We start from the raw sequence: 19,995 nt of genomic DNA on the forward strand, positions 1-19,995 counted from the left end.
GCCGGAAGAGGGGGGGCACGGGGAGCCGCCGCCGTGAGACGGGGCCGCCATGGCGGAGTGCTCCGGCCTCCAGTTTGTCAGCCCGTACGCTTTCGAGGCCATGCAGAAGGTGGACGTGGTGCGGCTGGCCGCGCTCAGCGACCCCGAGCTGCGGCTGCTGCTGCCCTGCCTGGTGCGCATGGCCCTCTGCGCCCCCGCCGACCAGAGCCAGAGCTGGGCCCAGGACAAGAAACTCATCCTGCGGCTCCTCTCGGGCGTGGAGGCGGTCAACTCCATCGTGGCCTTGCTCTCTGTGGACTTCCACGCCCTGGAGCAGGATGCCAGCAAGGAGCAGCAGCTCCGGTAACGCAGAGAACGGCGGCTTCTGTGGTGAAAACCGCTGTGGGGCTTTTCCGGGGGCTTGCTTTGTTGCTGCTGTTGGAGTGCCGGGCTGACCTGGCCGTTGGTGTTCACGTCCCTTGATAGTCTCTTACGAAAACCCCGATTTCTGACAGAGCAACATCCAGGAGTTAGTTGTCTGTGCTGGGGATCTCTTTCTCCCTGTGCTGCCCGGTGACTGGGGGTGCGCGATGCACTTGTGGGGAGCTGCCCAGTCTGAGAGTGACATTTTGATAATCTACTGAATTAGATTTACTATGTATTACAGTTACAAGTCTTTTCTGATCATTAGCACGATAGAAGAAATCCCTATAGAAGTACTGCCGCCTTTTGATAAAATTTCTGCGTTTGCAGAAACACTTAATAGCTGTTGTTTTTAATTGTCCGTTAGGCACAAGCTTGGAGGAGGTAGCGGAGAAAGCATCTTGGTGTCGCAGCTTCAGCATGGGCTGACACTGGAATTTGAACACAGCGATTCACCTCGTCGGCTTCGTCTCGTACTTAGCGAATTACTAGCAATTATGAATAAGGTAAATTTCTCCCTATCTGGACGCTTGCGAGTTTTCCATCAGTGGAAATGCACTCTGGGTAGGTTGATACGCTGTCTGGTTCTGTTTCTGGTGCTGCTGTTGTGCGTGAGGACTCTTCTCCAGCTCTTACCTGCTTCACCAAGACTTTAAATCTCAGTCTGATTGAATGGTGGTTTGTGATTAAACTCCTTACAAACGGTGGTTCCTAGAGGAATTATTTCTTCCTCAGAACAAACAAGGGTGATCTTTGCTGATATGATACAGACTCTGTATGTTCTGTTATATGCTGTCCTCAAGCATAATGTGATTTTGTGATGCATTGGTGCAGAAATCATATTTGAAAAAGAAATTATGACTTTTTTCCATCCAGTTCTTTACTCCTACTGCAGTGTGATATTAGGAACCATATTTCTCTTACCCTGCATCTTCGCCCCTCCCCAGCATTTTATTTTCCTTGTGTAAACTTACTGTGGTTTTAGAATTGTCAGTGAGCTATTTTTCTTCTGGAAAGAAGCAACGATACCAGCTGTACCAAAGTACTTCTACTAGTAAATATTTCTTATTCTAAACACTTTTCTTGCCTGTTCTGTGTTCATAGCTGTACATTTTTGGCAGTTTTTCATGTGTTACAATCTGCTGAATTTAAAGCCATAAAAGACCGTTTAGGCAAATTGCTTCATAAAACCTGTTCAGTGATGATGAATGATGTCTTGTAGGTGTTGGAATCCAATGGTGAGTTTTTTCTCAAATCTTCTGAGCTCTTCGAGAGTCCTGTTTATCTGGAGGAGGCAGCAGATGTTCTCTGCATTTTGCAAGCAGGTGTAGTATTGTGTATTTATAGTGTCTTCTACCTTTTTACAAATGTAAAAAAATAACTTATGGAGCCATTTTGAGTGATTTAAGATTAATCAAGGCTGTCTAGCTCTTTGAAAGAGGGGACGGGTCACAGACTGATTTTCCATTCGTTGATTTCAGCGTGTTATTTAAATGTGTATTAAAAGCAAGATTTTACTAGAAACACTGTGACTCTTAAAAGTCTTTTTTTATCCAGAGCTGCCATCACTGTTGCCGATAGTTGACGTGGCTGAAGCTCTCTTGCATGTTAAAAATGGAGCCTGGTTCCTCTGCCTTCTGGTGGCCAATGTTCCTGATAGCTTTAATGAGGGTGAGTTACAGTTTCTTCTTGTCCAGCTTACTTTTTCTAAAGGTTTGAAATGATTTCTAGCACTATAGTTAATTCTGGGCTAAACCGCGTGTCATAAATATTTGAACTGGAGAGCGTTTGACGTACGAAATATAATTTGACTGCATTTATACCTAGAGATGGTGATGGACTCCCACTCTCATCGTGTCGAGTCCCTTTTTTGCAGCCTGCTTATAGACTCGCTGTGTGCATGTCGCAGATTTTCAGCTGTAGGTCCCCGTTACAAAGGCTGACTCAGGCAGTGAATAGACCGGGACTATGAACCTGGTCTAACCTTGCTTAATCATTCTTGTCCCTTAGTCTGAGCCATATTATGAGGTGAAAAATTTTTACTGAGGGTGCCTGTTTGGCATCCCTTACCTCGCAGTGAGATTTCAGTCTCCATGGCTGCCAGATGCACAGGGTACATTAGATAGAGTGTAAGTAGCAATTGTATGACACGTAAATCTGTAATGACCCTGTAATTTCTCTGAGGAAAAAGACCATTTTCTTATTCTGTTTATATGGTGCAGATCATGCGTTCTCACCCAGACAAGGTTTGTGTGGCCCAGTTAATAAATCGTAGTGACCTGAACAGAATGGCTTGGCTTTCTTTGTTTGTGTTTACGTGGCTTTCTGCTGGAAAGGGCAGATTTACTTACAGCTCCTGTTGGATATTTAGTCTGTAGAGGTTTGATTAAGAACGGTGAGCGGCAGGATGAGGAAAGTGCTGGAGGCCGTCGCAGAACAGAAGCACTTCGCCACCTGTGTAAAATGAACCCTTCCCAAGCTCTAAGGGTCCGAGGCATGGTGGTAAGGCTTGTCATTAGTCTGTCATGAGAATCAGAATCTTGATCCTTATAGGAGCTTTAAAAACAACAATGATTGAGCCTAAGCATTTTATCTAGGTGGAAGAGTGTCATCTACCAGGTCTTGGTGTGGCTTTGACCTTGGATCACACCAAAAACGAATCTTCAGATGATGGAGTGAGTGACCTGGTGTGCTTTGTGAGTGGTTTGCTACTTGGAACAAACGCAAAGGTTCGAACTTGGTTTGGAACTTTTATCCGAAATGGCCAACAGGTATGAAAGTCTTTGAATATTCTGCTTTTAAAAAAATATTCCTAAAGTTTGCTGTAACTCTTCTGGATGTGGGCGCCCCTATCTGAGCGCATATAAATCCTGTTACGTGTCTTGGAGCAACCTTTACAATACAACCTCTTCTTACGGGACTATCAGGTCTATAAATAGTGTCCCTGAAGGCAGCTATTTGGTTGTTCCTCTGAGAGATTTCCTGGAAACCAGGGAATTGTAAGTTCATAACATTCACCTGACAAATACATTTATCCTCAGTGTTCACAACAAGAAGTTGCATCTTGACTTGCTTAGTTCAGTTAGTTAAAGCTTGTGTTTTAATGTAATAAGCTGTTGTAATATGATCACGTGTTGCCTGTTGCCCTGGTACTGCAAATTGTAATTTAAAAGATTTCCTCTCCCCCCCTTCTTTTTTTTTTCCTTGACTTCATCGTTCTGGAAGCTCTTATGTAATACATTGTTTGATGGGATGAATATTACATTGTTGTTCTCATCTTTTAACTGCTTACACAGAGAAAGAGAGATAATATCAGCTCTGTGCTTTGGCAAATGAGGAGGCAGCTGCTCCTGGAGCTCATGGGAATCCTTCCCACGGTTCGCAGCACACACATTGTTGAAGAAGCAGATGTTGATATGGAGCCAAATGTGTCCGTGTATTCAGGGCTGAAGGAAGAGCATGTCGTGAAAGCCAGCGCATTGTTACGTCTCTATTGCGCTTTGATGGGAATTGCTGGGCTGAAGTAATGAATGTTTTAATTCTCTGTGTTTTTTATTCATTGTCTGTCCATTTAAAGAGAGCTTGAGAGCTCTGGGCACTTTTAACATGAGCTGTCTCTTAGTGCCATTGAGTCCTTGGAACAGTGTTGGCAGGACTTGCCAACTTCAGTACTGGGGGAGACCCTTCTCACGTGCTGAGTTGCCCGTTGATGGAAGTTTCTTATCTTTATAGTGTAGAAAGCAAATATTATGTAGTGCTGAGGAGACAGTATGGTTTTTGATACTATTCTCAGCAGAAAAGTTTATCCATTCTAATGGTAAAGATCTGTTTATCAACTTTGCTGATTTTTTAAAATCTGAAATAATGCAAGAAGTGTGGTGCTTTCTTTAATGCTGCAAAATCAGTTCTACTGACTTGTTAAAAGAAGTCTAGGCCTAGGTGGTTGGAGCAGTGTGTAGAAGAGAAAGCAGGTGAAAGCTCTAGCGACATACATGACATGAATTTAGAATTTCTGTTGCTCTCCTTTAGAGAATGCTAATGTAACATCTTCATGCATTGTTAGTTTTAATCTGGGTATTTTGTACTAATAGGCAAGGTTGTATCCTGGGGAAGTTTTCTCATGGTTGTTATCTCTGAACAGAGATTTTTTATGTCTTTTAAGTTCAAAGAGAATTACTGGTTAATCTTGATGCTCATTTATTGATGGCAACTTGATAAACAGGTTAAATAACAGGGAAAATTTAAACTTTAACCGTTGTGACGAGATTAGAAATCTCTTCACTTTTAAATGAACAGCGTGGGTTTTGTTCTTTTCCTGTCCTGTTTAGGCCAACTGATGAAGAAGCTGAGCAGCTACTGCAGCTGATGACCAGCCGGCCTCCCGCAACTCCAGCTGGTGTTCGCTTTGTATCTCTTTCCTTTTGTATGCTTCTGGCCTTCTCCACTCTTGTCAGGTACCTCTCAATAAAGGAGGAGCTTTGTAAAGACGTTACTGTTTTAGCACCATTAAGGCAGTGACCTCCCTTGAGCTGCACAGTTTTTCTTTCCTAATTCTCTACACAAATCTCCATATGTTGGTTGAAGGAATTTGTCTCGCACTATGGTGAGTAAATTGATAATTCCACTCTGCTGTCCCTCTTGTTTATAGCAAATCTTCTGAGAGGGGAGCATCGGCATTAGCTTAGTTTGGAATGGGTTTTGAGGGTTAAAGTTGGCCTTACTAGTTCACTTTTCCATTGAACATCTTTATGGCTAAATTCTTTAGAGACCCTGTTCAAAAGAGTAGCCATATAGGTGTTTAATGGGTGTAGCTTTCTGCTGTGTGGTTCAAGACAGGAAATTGCCTGACAGTTGGACTGAAGTTCGTGCTAAATATTGGTGCTTATCAGCTGTTTGATGCGAAGGCGAAAGTGACAATAAGTCTCCTGGTGTAAGATTTTAAAATACTGGTTTTTCTGCTAGAAATCATTAGTGAAACTAGCAGTACTTCCTGGGAAAAGGCTCTTTTATGGATTTTCTTTGTGCAGCACCCCAGAACAGGAGCAACTCATGGTAATGTGGCTTAGTTGGATGATAAAGGAAGAAGCTTACTTTGAAAGGTGAGAGCAGGCTTCTTTTGTTTTTAATGATTCCAGTAATCTCGCATTTACTCATGTCCAATTGGAAATTAACTCTTCCTTTTGTTATCGTTAGCATTTCTGGTGTGTCTGCTTCTTTTGGAGAGATGCTTCTCTTGGTGGCCATGTATTTCCATAGTAATCAGCTCAGTGCTATCATTGATTTGGTCTGCTCCACCTTGGGAATGAAGGTAAATCCTAATTTCTAGCACATGCATTCCTCTGTTAAAATTAACTTTTTACTCTGTATTTATGTTCTTGTATTTACTTCAGTTTTGATGTCAAGAACTTTGGTTTTGCCAATATACTTAAAGCAAACATAAAGTAAAAAAAGGGATAGCTAACTAAATTAGTTCCTCTAGAAAAACATTAAACTTTGCATACCTCTTGATACGTTATGATAAAAGTATCTTCAACAAGTGCTGAATTGTTGAAATTATTATTTTCAAGAAATGAACTTTTTTAGAAGACTAATTGAAGTACTTTCCAAACTGAGCTGCAAAGTTTTTCTTTTAAATAGTTGAAAAAAATATCTATATATGTAATAATTAATTTCTGAAAATTACTGAGGGAGACTTGTCTTCAGTTTACTATCACGAAACAGTATCTCATCAAATGTAAAAGCTAAGTAGGTAGTTTGTAGGATAAGGAAGACGTAGAGCGATGAACTCGTGACATTTGAAAATATTTTTGTTTTACATTTGAAGTATAGATGTGAATGTTTTCCTGGTATCCCAGTGAAGACAAGTTTAAAAAGGTTAAAAATTAACAGTTTATAAAATAAATTTGCAGTACTTTGAATAAGAAAGCTAGAACTTAAAATTAAAAGTACTTTGTTCTTTGTTTCAGATTGTTATTAAACCCAGCTCACTCAGCAGAATGAAGACAATCTTCACACAGGAGATTTTCACCGAGCAGGTATTTTAAGCCTAGGTTTGGGGGTTTTTTCCTCCTTTTTTTTTTTTTTTTCTTCTTTCTTCTGTAATTGCTTCAGTTTGACCTACAAGAATTCAAGCCCTGCTGATACTGAAGAGCCTTGACTCTTTCTTTTTGTACTCTGCTCTGATTATGCTTTTTGAGCACTTGACTTTGTTAAATAATGGGGAAGCAAAGGAGAAAAATTGTCCAGTATGAAATTATTTTCTGCAGTAGCAAGAAATCTTCACAAACATACGTGTGCTACAGTTTCACACATACTGTATTAAACTACATAAAAATGTTCTTCAGCTTCCATCCAAACAAAACCAAATAACTGCCAGAAAGAATGTAGCTTGTGCGACTTTGTCACCTTGTGCTTATGCATTGTGATAAGTTGAATATTTGTGGTATTTTTCTTGTTAATGATAACTTTCCTTTAGGTTGTTACGGCCCACGCAGTTCGCGTGCCTGTTACAGGCAATCTCAGTGCCAACATTACTGGGTTTTTACCTATTCACTGCATTTACCAGCTTTTAAAAAGTCGATCATTCACCAAGCACAAAGTATCCATTAAGGTATGACCTTCATTTTATTTCTGTTCATCATTTTGAATGTTGACTAGGTTTTGCAGGCTGTTTTTTTTTGTTTAGGAACAGAATTCTTGATGAATCTTACAGCCTAACCATGTGATTTAAGAAGGAACTGTGTATTAAGTTAGGGTACTCAGTTTTAGCTCTGTAATCCAAAACCCACAATTTAGTGAAGTTAAAAATAATGAGCAAGTTCTCTCTCTCCCCCTGTTTGAGCTTAATAAAATGGTAGTTGGAATGATATTTCCAGCCAGGACAAGTTTTATTGGTGGGTCTATACAGAGCAGGGTCCAGGATACACAGTTTATGACCAGGCCCAACTCCAAACTGGTATTACACTTTCCAAAGTCAAAGCCTCATCAGTTCCTTTTTTTTTTGTAACCAGTTAAAAGGGGATGTGCTTGCAGACAAGAAAAGTTGCCCTCAGCTCTGAAACTGAAGATGTAATGGCATGTTTTTTTCTAGGACTGGATCTATCGGCAGCTCTGTGAAACGACCACTCCACTCCATCCTCAGTTGCTTCCTCTTATTGATGTCTACATTAACTCTATCCTTACTCCTGCATCTAAATCCAACCCAGAGGCCACAAATCAGCCTGTCACGGAACAGGAGATACTGAATGTTTTTCAAGGACTCTCTGGGGTAAATAATTTGCTTCTTTCATGTACTTTAATGCAAACACGTGGTTTAGTATTTTGTATATATACAAAACAGATTCTGTAAGTTGTCTCACTTTTTGTCTTTAATACCTGTAGAGTAAACTGCGTCCTACTGTAGTGATAGTCATGTATTTTGAAGTGAAACTTGTTAGTGCTACTCAGATTTTTAGGAAGATTGCTATTTGTCCCTGTTTTGCCCTTTTCCTTGGGAACTCACCAACTCACGCTGTTAAAAATGCAAAGAAAAGCACTTCATGGATTTAAAAGTGGAGGTGTTTACACAGGATTTGTATACTTTTTGTTACTGACTTGGTCTTGTTAGATAAAAATACTGTTTAACTGAAGCAGTCTAGCTGGTTTTGAAAGAAGCATTTTCATTTTGATAGAATTATGAAAATAGTCACTTGGACACATGTAGAATGAGTGGCAAGCATTGTCTTGCGTTGGAATCCTGGGATTACTCCTTATTAGTGCCCCAAGATACCAAAAATCCATTTTATGTTCAAAGCTCATTAAAAAAAAAAAAAAAAAGAAAGAAAAGGTCCCCTGCAGCTTTCAGTTTGGACCTCATATGGCTTGATATTTTTGTACAAGGCTTACTGCCTTATTTTTCTTCGTATTTGCAGGTAAATCCAAATTTTTGTTCTCAAGAATCAGGAATGCAACATGACCTTTGTATGTGGTTTTATGTACAGGGAGAAAATACTCGTCTCACTCAACGGTACAGCATCACAACACAATTGCTTGTCCTCTACTATGTCCTGTCGTATGAAGAAGCACTTCTGGCAAACACAAAGACACTAGGTACATGTGAGTGCATCAGTGGAAGACAGATTCCCTGAAAATTAGGTGCAAAGAGAGGAATTCTTGCAATAACCAGAATTCATGTTGCTGTCAGATTCAAGCACAGCATAAAAAGTTTAGATTGTCGTAATAAATACAGCATCACTGTAGAAATTCAGGAGATGAAGTTTCTGCTAAAACGGTGTAGTTGAGTAATTTGTTTTCCAGATGAAAAAAGGTCCAAACTAGCCAAAAAGTTACCAGAAATGTTTATAACCATCTAATAAAAAGAGCAACAATTAACAAAGACTTCTTAATTACTTCAGATCTTCATTTATTCATGTGTCATCAAACTTGCACACACATTTCTTTGGGTTTGCAATTATATGGTTGACAATACTGAATAATCCCTTTTTACCTTTGAAACTGAGACTTTAAATCAATTCTAGAAGAATGTTACGTAGTTTATTAACAGAGTTGAATTCCAGTGAAAACACAGTGTTTATATCTGGTGGGTGCTTTTACCTGCCCTTTTTAGGGTGCAAAACTTCAGCATTCATCAGTGCTATTTTCTTCATGCTATTCAAGAAAGAGTGAAATAAAATCAATTACAGTTCTTCCTGCATTTATAACTTCCACCTCACTACAGGGTGTTGTATGTGCCAACAGTTTGAATTCCCTGTACCAACTTCTGTCTTCTTTAAAAATAAAAAACCTTGAATAAAGAAAGTGCAGATTTGAGCTATGATCTCAAAATCAGTTGGATTTATCAAAGATACTATGGAGATCTTGTGTACAAATCTACATGCCAGGAAAATCTTTACATGGAAATGTTCACAGAAATGGTTTCCTGAAGAGCTTAATTTAATACTTTAATAGGAATGAGGTGTGTTATTTGGGTTTTTCTCTATTTTACCTCGATAACATAGAGACAATGGTTTACATTTTCTGTATTCATTCAGTTGGGGAAATAATTTTTTTATAACTGTAACTTGTTATTCGTGGTTTCTTGTCCTGTTCCCTTATAGCTGCCATGCAGAAAAAACCCAAGTCTTACTCTTCAGCATTAATGGATCAGATTCCCATCAAGTACCTCATCCGACAGGCACAAGGGCTGCAGCAGGAACTGGGAGGTATATCAGTGTGTGAAAGTCTAATGCATGAAGAAGGAAAGCTAAATGTGTTTCCAGCTCTGTGGCTATCATCTGTTTCGTAGTGTGCCTTCCTTTCTCTTTCTTTTAAAATCTGGCAGTAGTAATTAGTGAGATTACAGATATGTTTGAAGAGTAATAGTGAAAGTTTGAGGAAGGCAGTTCTTTGCTAGGGTAGGTTTCAGAGTAGGAATTGCAGGAGGATTTCTAATTATTCCAGACTGAGTTTAAGAGTTACTACAGGGTCCTCCCACCTTTCCAAAAGGTAACTTTTCCTTTCTGTTGGAGTTAGAATATCAGGCTAGGAACATGCAAGCTCACTGAACTTCTTGGGGGTGATTCAGTTAAGGTCTGTTGTTGAAATGATAGGCACAAATACGTTCAGGCGAAAGATGTAACTGCTTAAATCTAAGATGCATACTTTCTTAATACCCCTAAAGGCTTGCATTCTGCACTGTTACGCCTTCTTGCAACTAACTATCCACACCTCTGCATTGTGGAAGACTGGATCTGTGAGGAACAGATCACGGGCACTGATGCCTTACTGAGGAGGATGCTTCTGACAAACATTGCGAAGAATCACTCTCCCAAACAGCTCCAGGAAGGTAAATTACTTCGTGTGAAGTAAGCAGAGTTCTTTCCAAATTGGTTGGGATAGAGTGGATTTGGAAGTGTGCAGCCCTTTAATTCATTTGATCATACTGCATTTGTCTAATGAAAATGTTTTGCTGCCAAGTCAGAAAAAATGTCAGCAGTCCAGTTTTACCAAGATCCCATTGTCTTTATTTTATAGCATTTTCCATGCTGCCTGGAAATCATACCCAGCTGATGCAGATCTTAGAACATTTAACACTTCTCTCAGCTGGTGAATTGATCCCATATGCAGAAGTATTGACATCGAATATGAATTGCTTGCTGAATGCTGGAGTCCCTCGGAGGATTCTTCAGACTGTCAATAAACTTTGGATGGTTCTTAACACTGTGATGCCAAGAAGGTAGGCTCAGAATACTGTTTAATTTGTTGTTGCAGATAGGTGGAATGCCGCTTTCTCTTTCAAAACTAATGACATGGTGCCTTTGCCTGGGAAACTGGAGGTTGTTAACTGAATAGAATATGTTGCAGTTGCATTCCTTTTTGCTTTGTTGAAATTTTTAACCTTTGCATTTAAAACAGAAGGTACTTGTTATTCTCAGGGGAAAGGAAGTCACCAGTTTGCTTAAAATTCAGGTTTTATAGCGTATGTTGTTCATGACAAATCACTGACAAAACACAAAATTGCTTCGGTAAGACCATGCCTTTTCTGAGGAAGTGGATGCTCTATTGCAGTGAAAACAGTTTGGTTGCTGTAATTCTGGTGAATGTAAGTTAACTATTGTGGTTAACTTCAAGGGGTGCAAATGAAATATGGGGGGTTTGTGCCTTGAGAGGCTTAGAAAAATACAGCTGAGATAAGTGAGCGTCCAGATGCCTATGTGGTCCCTTTTCTCATACAGACTATCTATTAAAAAATAATAAAAAATAATCTCATTTTAGGTTGTGGGTGATGACTGTTAATGCTCTACAGCCTTCAGTAAAAATAGTCCGACAGCAGAAATACACTCAGAACGACCTGATGATTGATCCTTTGATTGTACTAAGATGCGATCAGAGAGTTCATAGGTAAGCATCTCCCTGCTTTAGTGTTTTGTGTTCTGTGGTACTTACATTGATATATGCTAAACGTAAAGGTGACTCAGAAAACTTCTAAAAGCTTTCAGTACTTCAGAACATATTTTCAAACTAATCATAAGAGCTTGTAAGTTCCATCTTTTTTGTATTAAGCTTCTTGGTCTGAGGACTGAGCCAGCCGTGCATGCTGTTTCAGCATGTCATACTGGCCAGCTGAGTGTCTTGTTGGACAACTTCACACCCAGTTCTGTTTCAGAAACTGGGATTTGTACATAAGTCATCCATTTTAGATTTGCGTGTATGAATTTGTTCTAAGTAGAGGCTGCAGCAGAGTGCTTAAAATGGCTGCTGCCACATGGTGGTGGTGGTGGTTGAGGTTGTAGCTGTAACACCCTTCACTGCATGCTGTCTTTTGCCATCCCTCATGGGCCTGTAGGTATTCCATCTTTCTGCGTAACAATTTCTGCCAGTGGGTGCTTGATGGATATGACAAAGATTTGCTTAATTTCCCAAGAAAATCTTTTAGTAGTACTTAGAAATTAGTTCCTCTAGATGTCAGTGATGACAGAGGAGGATGTGTAATACTGCTTTATGGCTCTGATGCAGAAGAATAAGCTGAGAATTTAAGTAGTGAAAATGATCATAATCGATAGCAACAAACCAGCTTTTAAGGAGAATAGGAAATAATGCAAACAAGAAGTCAGAATTTGTAAATTATAACTTTGCTTTTTCATAGTAATGAAGAAAATTGCATCTGTTATTCTAAAAAGATAGTTAATCATTTTAAATGTACTTTAGCCCCCAGCTTTATTCCTTGTGTATTCTTTTTCACGTTTTCTGTCAGCTGCGATTTATTTTTCCCCTTTTTTATTATCCTTTTGTTCATAATAAATGGCTAATAGTCAACTTGATTTGTTCTTTGTGTTCTTATTTGTATGCATCTGTCCCCCCTTGCCTTTTAGCAAGTTTCCATTGATGACATCTTTAATCCCCAACCCGTAGGTGAAATATTTAAATGTATGTCCCTTCAGCCCTGGATGCAAATTGAAACTCCTACGTTTCTAAAGCTGTTAGGGAGATTTATAATGCAATGTGATTTGAAAACTACCATCTTAGTATTGTGGAAGCAGTTCAGAGCTTGTCTGCCTTGTTTCTCCCCATCATTCAGATAATTATTTTCTCCTTACTTCATGTACAGCCAACACTTTTTGGGTTTCCTCTCTTGATCAGAAATTAGTCTCTTCTGCAGTTCCTTGGTTTTGTAGTGTCTGCATACATGTGTGTGCATGGGAGAAGTAGGACTGAATGGCAGGGCAGCAGAAGGGATTGTGACCTGTAGTATTTTGCCGTGTGAGGGAAAACACCTTTAGTATGAACCAGACTACAACCAAAGGAACCTTTGAGGAGTGCTTTTACTTTGTTCATATTATTGCTGTCTTACTGTTCTGCCTACTGAAATGCCTTTATTTTATCATGTCTTCCCATATCAGGAGTCCTCCTCTGATGGATATAACTTTGCACATGTTGAACGGCTATCTTCTTGCTTCAAAAGCTTACCTCAATTCTCACCTAAAAGAAACGGCAGAGCAGGACATTAGGCCATCCCAAAACAACACAATGGGTCCAGAGGCCCCAGAAGTCACAAGGGAAGAATTAAAAAATGCGTTGCTTGCTGCTCAGGTAAGGGGGAAGAAATGGATATTAAGTGATGTGAGGAAAGACAGTGATAAAACAGAAATACAGAAACAGGAAATTAAAAAGGAGATGTTTTAACTTCTTTTTTTACCGACTTATGTTACCATGAAAAAGAAAACAGCCTCTTGTTAAGTATTTTCAGTCTTCTGTTTTCTAGTCTGAAGCATTGTGTTGGTTAACTGCTCTGATAGTGTTTTTTTCTGGTAGAACAGAAGAGTTTTGCTTACCAGCCCTTTTGCCTCATTGTTTGTGTTATCCAGAGGCTCTTTCTGTACTTAGTTTTGGAGCAGTAAAACATGAATAAATGTGACAGACCTATGCATGATCATTTGAACTGTGTTATTTAAGAGAAGCAGCCAGTATTGTAAAGTGTGAGGCTGAAGAATGGTTAACTTACTTAGTTTTGACATTATGGGAATTCTTGAGTAATCCTTTCTCGCAGACAGTCTCTTATTACCTCTGTCTAGAAGAATGTCACATACATCAGCCCTATTACAACATGATTTTGGAGTTAATAGGGGGTTTTATATTTAAATGAGTAGTGTAGTCTCCCTTGAATACGTGAATTACATGACCATGTGCATATTTTGTTTGATCGTGATGCTTTAAGGGACCTTTGGATATTTATTTTGAAACAATACAGGATTCTGCTGAATTTACTCTTTTGATCTGTGATTATGATCTTCTGTTGGATTTAAGCTTTTTTTCTTTGAGTCTTGATTCAGATAAAGTGTTGGGGCTTTTTTATTCATGTTCTACAGAATTTGTGTGTCTTGAACAGAGTTGATTTTATTCTCTATAAAAAAACCCTATAGCTAGAAATTCTAGCCACCTTACAGTCTTCCATTTCTTAAATTGTCATTACTTTGATTTCTTTGATTTCATTGGGGTTTTTTACCCTATTCTGTTGCTTATTTTCTTCACAGGACAGTGCTGCTGTGCAGATTCTTCTAGAGATCTGCTTACCTACAGAAGAAGAGAAAACCCAGAGCAGTAATACCCACAGTTTGCTGAAGAGTGTTCATAATACCACAGGCCCTAAGAGTCCTGAACTAGAAGAAGAAGATAGCTTGCTGTGTAATCTTCGAGAGGTCCAGTGTCTGATCTGCTGTCTACTGCATCAGATGTATATAGCTGATCCCAACATAGTCAAACTAGTTCATTTCCAGGTCTGCTTTGCACTGTTTTAGTTCTTTCATGGTTCCTCTGGTTAAGAAAGAGCCAAATGAAGTGGTCAAAGGATGTTGAACGCTGTTGTTGTGTTCCTGAGAAATTGTAATGGCCCACTTTTCTGCTTCTCTTGCCAGCTTGTAGTACCTACATTTCCTCCATATTTCAGTGCCTGAACTGTGTGCTGTAGCTGAGAAGGGAGCACCTAAACTATGCCTGTTCCTCATCATTAAACACATGCTTTGTTTGTGCCTCTGCCCTTTTTTATACCCAAACAGTTTGTCCATTCTAGGCCAGGGAAAACTGGCCTAATCATCTTATAATTACTTGTTCCACATCTTTCGTGAGTTACTTTTTTCTGGCCATGTTTTTAAATTCATATACCCATTATTCAAAACTGTAATTTGGCTTCAAATGTAAACATCTTCTTATCTTTCCTTTTTGTTAAGGCACAGATTATCTCTTTAGAGTGGAAGGAGAAAGGTTGCCCCTGCCAAAGCAGCTGTACACCTTCAAAAAAAGAAGAGGGGAAAGATTAGTACATTTTTTAATATAAATGTGGCTTTAGTGCGTGTTAAATTGCTCATTGCCAGATGGCAGTCTCTTCAAAAGGAGTTAATTTGCCTTGACCTGGAACTGATTAAGTGCTAAAAAAGTCATAATGGTGCAGTTGTGAATTAAGCAAGTTGGGGCCTATGGTGAAGTTTGGAACACAGCGGAAAGACAGAGAAAGGAAGGGTCACTGCAGCCTGGTTCAGTTTAAGGAGCAGAGAGGGGGGCGGGTGTATGCAAAGAATACGTTGAGTATTGAGGATAAAGAACTGATTCACACCCTGGGTTTGTCACCCAGCCTGCCTTGTTGTTGCCTTGGGATACAGGTCTGTTGCTTATAATTCTGAACAAAAGAGATTTGCAAGTATATTAGTTTTGAAAAAAGCATTAACGCAAATCTATTTTTAAATCTTAATTGAAGCAGAATTTTTAAAACACCTTTGACATATCTGTTTTCTTTATCACACAGGGTTATCCATGTGAGCTTCTAGCACTGACAGTGGCGGGGATTCCATCAATGCACATCTGTCTGGATTTTATACCGGAGCTCATTGCCCAGCCTGAACTTGAAAAACAGGTACTGTACAGTCATCTAGTTTGAGAATCACTGTGAGTAGTTAACCCTGATGAAGTATTGGTTAAGGGGAGAAAACAAAAGCATCACTAAAAAAAGTCCCTGTTCTAACTTGCGTAGGATATTAAGATAGTATCTGAGGCACTTTTACCTTAAATTAAAGTCCTGGCCTTTAAATCCCCTTCAGACAGGGATTGTGACAGCTCCTCTCGCATATCTCTGTACACTTGTTCAGGAAGTACTCATGAGTTCCAATATTGCCTTCAAGAACATGAATAAAAACACTTTTTCAGCAATGACTTTAATTCATTGTTTTTGTTGAGTTTAAATCAGTTGGCAAAAGTTTTGACTGCTTAAGTTTTTATCTGCAGGATACTTTATAGCTTCAGGGACTTCTATGAAGATTTAAATTCTGAAAACCTTTTTTGCAAAGATAATTCTGTAGAACAGATGAAGCAGCCGTAAGAATAAAATTTTATTCATTCTCATGAAAAGCTTGACTACTAAGTCTTTTTCGAGGGAGTATTACTACTGTTTCTTGAAGAAGGCTTGGGACAAGCCTATAAGACATATATTTCTAAATCAATTTAAATTTCTCCTTCGCCAGTTGTCTTACCGATTCTTTCCCTGGTCTAACTGCTCGAATGACACGCACGGCTTTCCTCAGAGTTCTGCTGTTTCAGTCTGAAAGTGGTGGTTTTTCCTCGCTGCAAGCTCAGCAAAGAGGGAGTCAGGAGTTTGATTTTTAAATGTTTCACTGATATTTTTGAAGGTCTTCTCACGATGATTATGGAAAACAATGTCAATTAATCGTTTATTATTACTTTCTAAAGCAATTTGTAGACCCTGATTTAGTATACTGTGACAAGGGGAGATTACATATTGGGCTAGTTGTAGGTAACTGAAACTTGTTGGGCTAAAGATTCTTTTGTTTTCTATATCAAGCCAACTTTGTAGTTGTTCTTATTTAATCCCTTCTCAAATATTAAATTACTGCTGATGAGAGGACACTCAACTAAAGTTAAAAGTAGAACACATCGGACCTTAAACAGCTGTTACCAGGGTTATATTGTAAATTATGTGTTGCTTTGTTGCTCATCGTTAATGTCAGAACAAATCGTGTCGGGGGGGGGGGGGGGGGGGGGAATTCTGAAACACTAATGCTGGTACTTTGATTTGTGTTAAGTATGTGTGAGGTTTTTTTCTTAATGTCAACAGAAAAAAATTAGAATAACTATTATTAAGGCTTCTCTGTCTTTAATTTCCTCATTGGTAAAATAGAGAATATTTACTAACTCATAAGTTATGTGAAGAGCTTTGGACAGAAAGTTCAAAGCAATCTGTAACTTTATGGCTTGTTTCTCTTTTGCCTTTCACCTACTTAACAGATATTTGCCATCCAGTTACTTTCATTTTTGTGTATCCAGTATGCACTACCAAAATCTCTCAGCGTGGCTCGTTTAGCTATCAATGTGATGGGAACCCTACTCACGGGTAAGCACTCCACCAACCCCTAGATACATTATTGTGTAAATTAGAATTATTTGTCTAGGTTGAGTGCAGTGTTGTCTAAATGCCACTATGTTAATTATAATTGTAAAAGTAACAATGATTTTTGACTGGATTTTTATAATAATTCCTTTTTATTTAACCGTTTCCTTTTCCTTGATAGTTTTAACCCAGTCGAAGCGCTATGCTTTTTTTATGCCAACTCTGCCTTGTTTGGTGTCGTTCTGCCAAGCCTTTCCTCCTTTATATGAGGACATTATGTCTCTGCTGATACAAATAGGACAAGTTTGTGCCTCTGATGTTGCTACACAGACAAGAGACTTCGATCCAATTATCACACGTAAGTAAAATACCTTGTATTTCAAAAGTAATGTCATGGTCCCAGGGAGGAAATTATGTGAATGTTTCAAAAGTTTGGGTGTAGTTGGAATGCAGTATGAAGTTTACTGCTGTTGTCTTGTAAATATAGAAGGAATAGGAGGATAGGTGGATTTACTGGATTGGAGGAGAGAGTTTAGAGGCTGAAGGGGCTGAAAGTACTCCTTTTATTAACCTTTGTACTGCCTGCCTTCTGTTTTATTTCCCTGCTTGTATCGTTTTAAGATGGATCCCTGCATGCAAGTGTTGTGCATAGAGTTTGCCATTGTAGTCTAAAGATTAAAGATGTGAGCAAAGGCCATTGGCTTTTGAGAACACAAGGACATTTCAACCCCTCAGCTGAGGCTTAATGGCCATACAAATTTTCCTAATCTGTTGGAAACGCAAAGTCAAACGAGCTACCTGAAGTCTTACACATGATGTAGCATGGTTGGATAAAGATACAGTGATTGTGTGAACACAGATGAACCGTTTAAGTATATCAGCTGATCTTGAGCATGTTTTTGTCTCTTTTTTTCTTTTTGTGTAAAGACAAATGCTCTCTTCATGCGATACAAGGGTCCCTGATGCTAGAATATTTACTTTAAAAGAAGTAAGAGGGAATATAAAAAACCCCAAAGGACTCAGACATAAGGAAATGAAAAAGAAATGTAGTTTCTCTAGAAATAATCTGTGGAGTTAAGCCTGGTGCATGAAATAGCGATGGCTTAAATTTGTAATTTCACAGCATACATGTTTGTGTTATGGATGTAATATAACCATTTAAAAAAAAATAATTATTTATTTAGATGTACTTTGCTTCTTCTACTTATTTTTCTAGGTCTCCAGCAGCTAAAGGACAAACCACATGAAGTGTCAGGACTTTGTAAAGATTCATCTAACAAAAGTTATTCAAGGGACATTGCAAGCATGGACCCTGATGTTCGGTTATGCCAGTGTGTTGAAAATACTATCATTGAAATAATTAACATGAGTGTAAGTGGAGTTTAGGAAGAACGCAAATGAAATTGTACTGTAGCTAGTCCCACGGTCTGTGGTGCCTGAATTTGGAGAAAGCTGCGAAAGTGGACTGAGGAACTGGAGCACAAGAGGTCCATGTTCTTCATTCATTCAATTCAGTTATGGCTGAAAAGAATTCTTTAAAGAGGTTTACGATGCTTCCAGTGAAAGCTTTTGAGGCTGTTTGGGCCAGTAAGTAGTTTCAGTAAAACTGAGCATGATTTTCAGGCTTGCTCAGTTTCTGAAGTGATACAGCAACACACCCAAAAGGGTTTTTAACACTGTGAAAAGTGAGTACTTAATTTGTTGAGCAAACAGCAAAATGATGGGTAAGAAAAATTTGGGATTGGAGTGCTTTGCTTAAGTTAAATGAACTGTGGTTCCAGAGCCTTACAGAGCAAGATGGAATAAAATACTCCAAGGAAGACTTGAAAAAGTGGTGTAAGTAACTTGCACCATCACATTGAGTGCTAAGAAAATGCTTTAACCTTTTTTTGTCTTTCAAACTATTGGTCAAAATTTCAGTTCATGAGATCAGGAACTTCATTTAAGGATCAACCAGCCTTCTGTAAAAGTTTGAAACTGATCAAAAGTTTCTTTAAAAAAAATATACTACAAAATGAGCTGTGTAAATGATTTTTAAAGAATATGTATTTTTCATGCAGCTCGGATGGTTTAGTATTTTTTAACATTACTTAGTTTAAAAGAGATGAGAAAGGCTTCAGGAAATAAGTGCAAAGGTATCTTAAGTTGTCATCAGGATAAGCTTAAAAAAAGAAGTTAGTGTTGAGGGTGACTGTGAAGCTAAATTTGCCTATAATGGAAGCAGGAATGACAGATTTCTGCCATGCCAAGGCGGTTACATGCAGCTCAGTGGACAAGAAGACTGAATCCTTTGTGCTTCACGCATGAAGTTGGTTGGTTGTTCCTCCACAAAAGCTGCAGGATTTAGCCTCGACAGCTGTGTTCTGTGGCATTGCAGAAGGGAGTGTGTGGTGCAATATTTGGGAGTTTCTTGAAGGTTGCACAACCTCTTACATGAGGCAGCACATGCTTCTGTGGCAGAGAAAGAAAATTAACGTTTGGCTGTTGTGCCAGAAGTGAATGTAGTGCTTCTACACACCTGAATTGCTACACTTGTCAATCTAGCACTTACTTTTTTCTTAAATGACAGCATCCAGGGTCCTTAAATAAGTAAAATATTTTTCAGTTAAAACCAGTTTATATTCCAGAAATTAATGGTCTGATTCTTTACTGTGGCCTTGGGAAAACCTTGCACAGCTTGTCTTCTGCCCATGTTGGACAGTGGTTTAGGAAGGCTGATACAGAATTGCCACACACACTTGGGTTTGCGTTCTGGGATTCCCAGCGTGCTGTCACCAGCCCATAACACCAGCTGGCTACCAAGCATATTTTTGTCATCTCGATGTAAAGTATGTAAATAATCTAAATGTATGTATTTTTTTTTTCTCTTCTGTTCTAAGTGTCATTTTATATGCCATAGTGGTATTTAAATAAAAAAACCCTAGCGTATGACTTAATTTCAAAGGGAGTTGCTTGTTTTGATGGTAAATTTGCCGGATTCGTGCCCAGTGTAACCCGAGGGCAGCTCCCCGGGGCACACAGAACACGGGAACAGAAGGACCGAGGCCTCTCGTTCGAGTCAATATTTAAAAGCCACTTCCTAAAACTATTTTGCAATACAATTCCCCTACGGGAAACACGCGGTTGCCTAGCAACGCACGCAACCCGGAAACTAGCAAGGCCCTCCGTGATTGGTTCTAATAGCGGAGAGGTGGGAGGCGGGGGCAGCGCAGTTTGCGATTTGC

At 39.1% G+C, this 19,995-nt stretch overlaps 1 protein-coding gene across 5 annotated transcripts; it reads left to right on the forward strand.

Annotated features, from left to right (window-relative positions):
* Nucleotides 1-4: 4 nt before the first annotated feature.
* INTS2 (integrator complex subunit 2) lies at nucleotides 5-19,707 on the forward strand. 5 transcript variants are annotated; one of them, XM_074890282.1, is made up of 24 exons: nucleotides 5-342; nucleotides 770-908; nucleotides 1,625-1,727; nucleotides 1,960-2,073; nucleotides 2,774-2,904; nucleotides 3,000-3,173; nucleotides 3,699-3,925; nucleotides 4,731-4,856; nucleotides 5,430-5,501; nucleotides 5,596-5,710; nucleotides 6,369-6,437; nucleotides 6,878-7,012; nucleotides 7,493-7,669; nucleotides 8,313-8,496; nucleotides 9,498-9,602; nucleotides 10,061-10,225; nucleotides 10,414-10,615; nucleotides 11,155-11,280; nucleotides 12,780-12,969; nucleotides 13,911-14,153; nucleotides 15,176-15,283; nucleotides 16,669-16,774; nucleotides 16,953-17,129; nucleotides 17,988-19,707. In XM_074890282.1, the coding sequence occupies exons 1-24, from the start codon at nucleotides 50-52 to the stop codon at nucleotides 18,155-18,157; spliced, it is 3,651 nt and encodes a 1,216-aa protein (XP_074746383.1). In that variant the 5' UTR covers nucleotides 5-49; the 3' UTR covers nucleotides 18,158-19,707. The 5 variants fall into 5 exon arrangements, with proteins under 5 accessions (XP_074746383.1, XP_074746387.1, XP_074746384.1 ...); XM_074890286.1 differs by having other exon boundaries at nucleotides 13,911-14,075; XM_074890283.1 differs by having other exon boundaries at nucleotides 8,313-8,490.
* The last annotated feature ends 288 nt before the right edge of the window (nucleotides 19,708-19,995 follow it).

This window comes from Strix uralensis, chromosome 20, assembly GCF_047716275.1.
Source record: "Strix uralensis isolate ZFMK-TIS-50842 chromosome 20, bStrUra1, whole genome shotgun sequence".
Taxonomy (NCBI): domain Eukaryota; kingdom Metazoa; phylum Chordata; class Aves; order Strigiformes; family Strigidae; genus Strix; species Strix uralensis.

Coding starts and splice junctions, on each gene's coding strand:
- INTS2 (XM_074890282.1), top strand. CDS start 50: ATGGCGGAGTGCTCCGGCCTCCAGTTTGTCAGCCCGTACGCTTTCGAG. Junction 9,603..10,060: donor GCTGCAGCAGGAACTGGGAG/GTATATCAGTGT, acceptor ATACCCCTAAAG/GCTTGCATTCTGCACTGTTA. Junction 16,775..16,952: donor GATGGGAACCCTACTCACGG/GTAAGCACTCCA, acceptor TTTCCTTGATAG/TTTTAACCCAGTCGAAGCGC.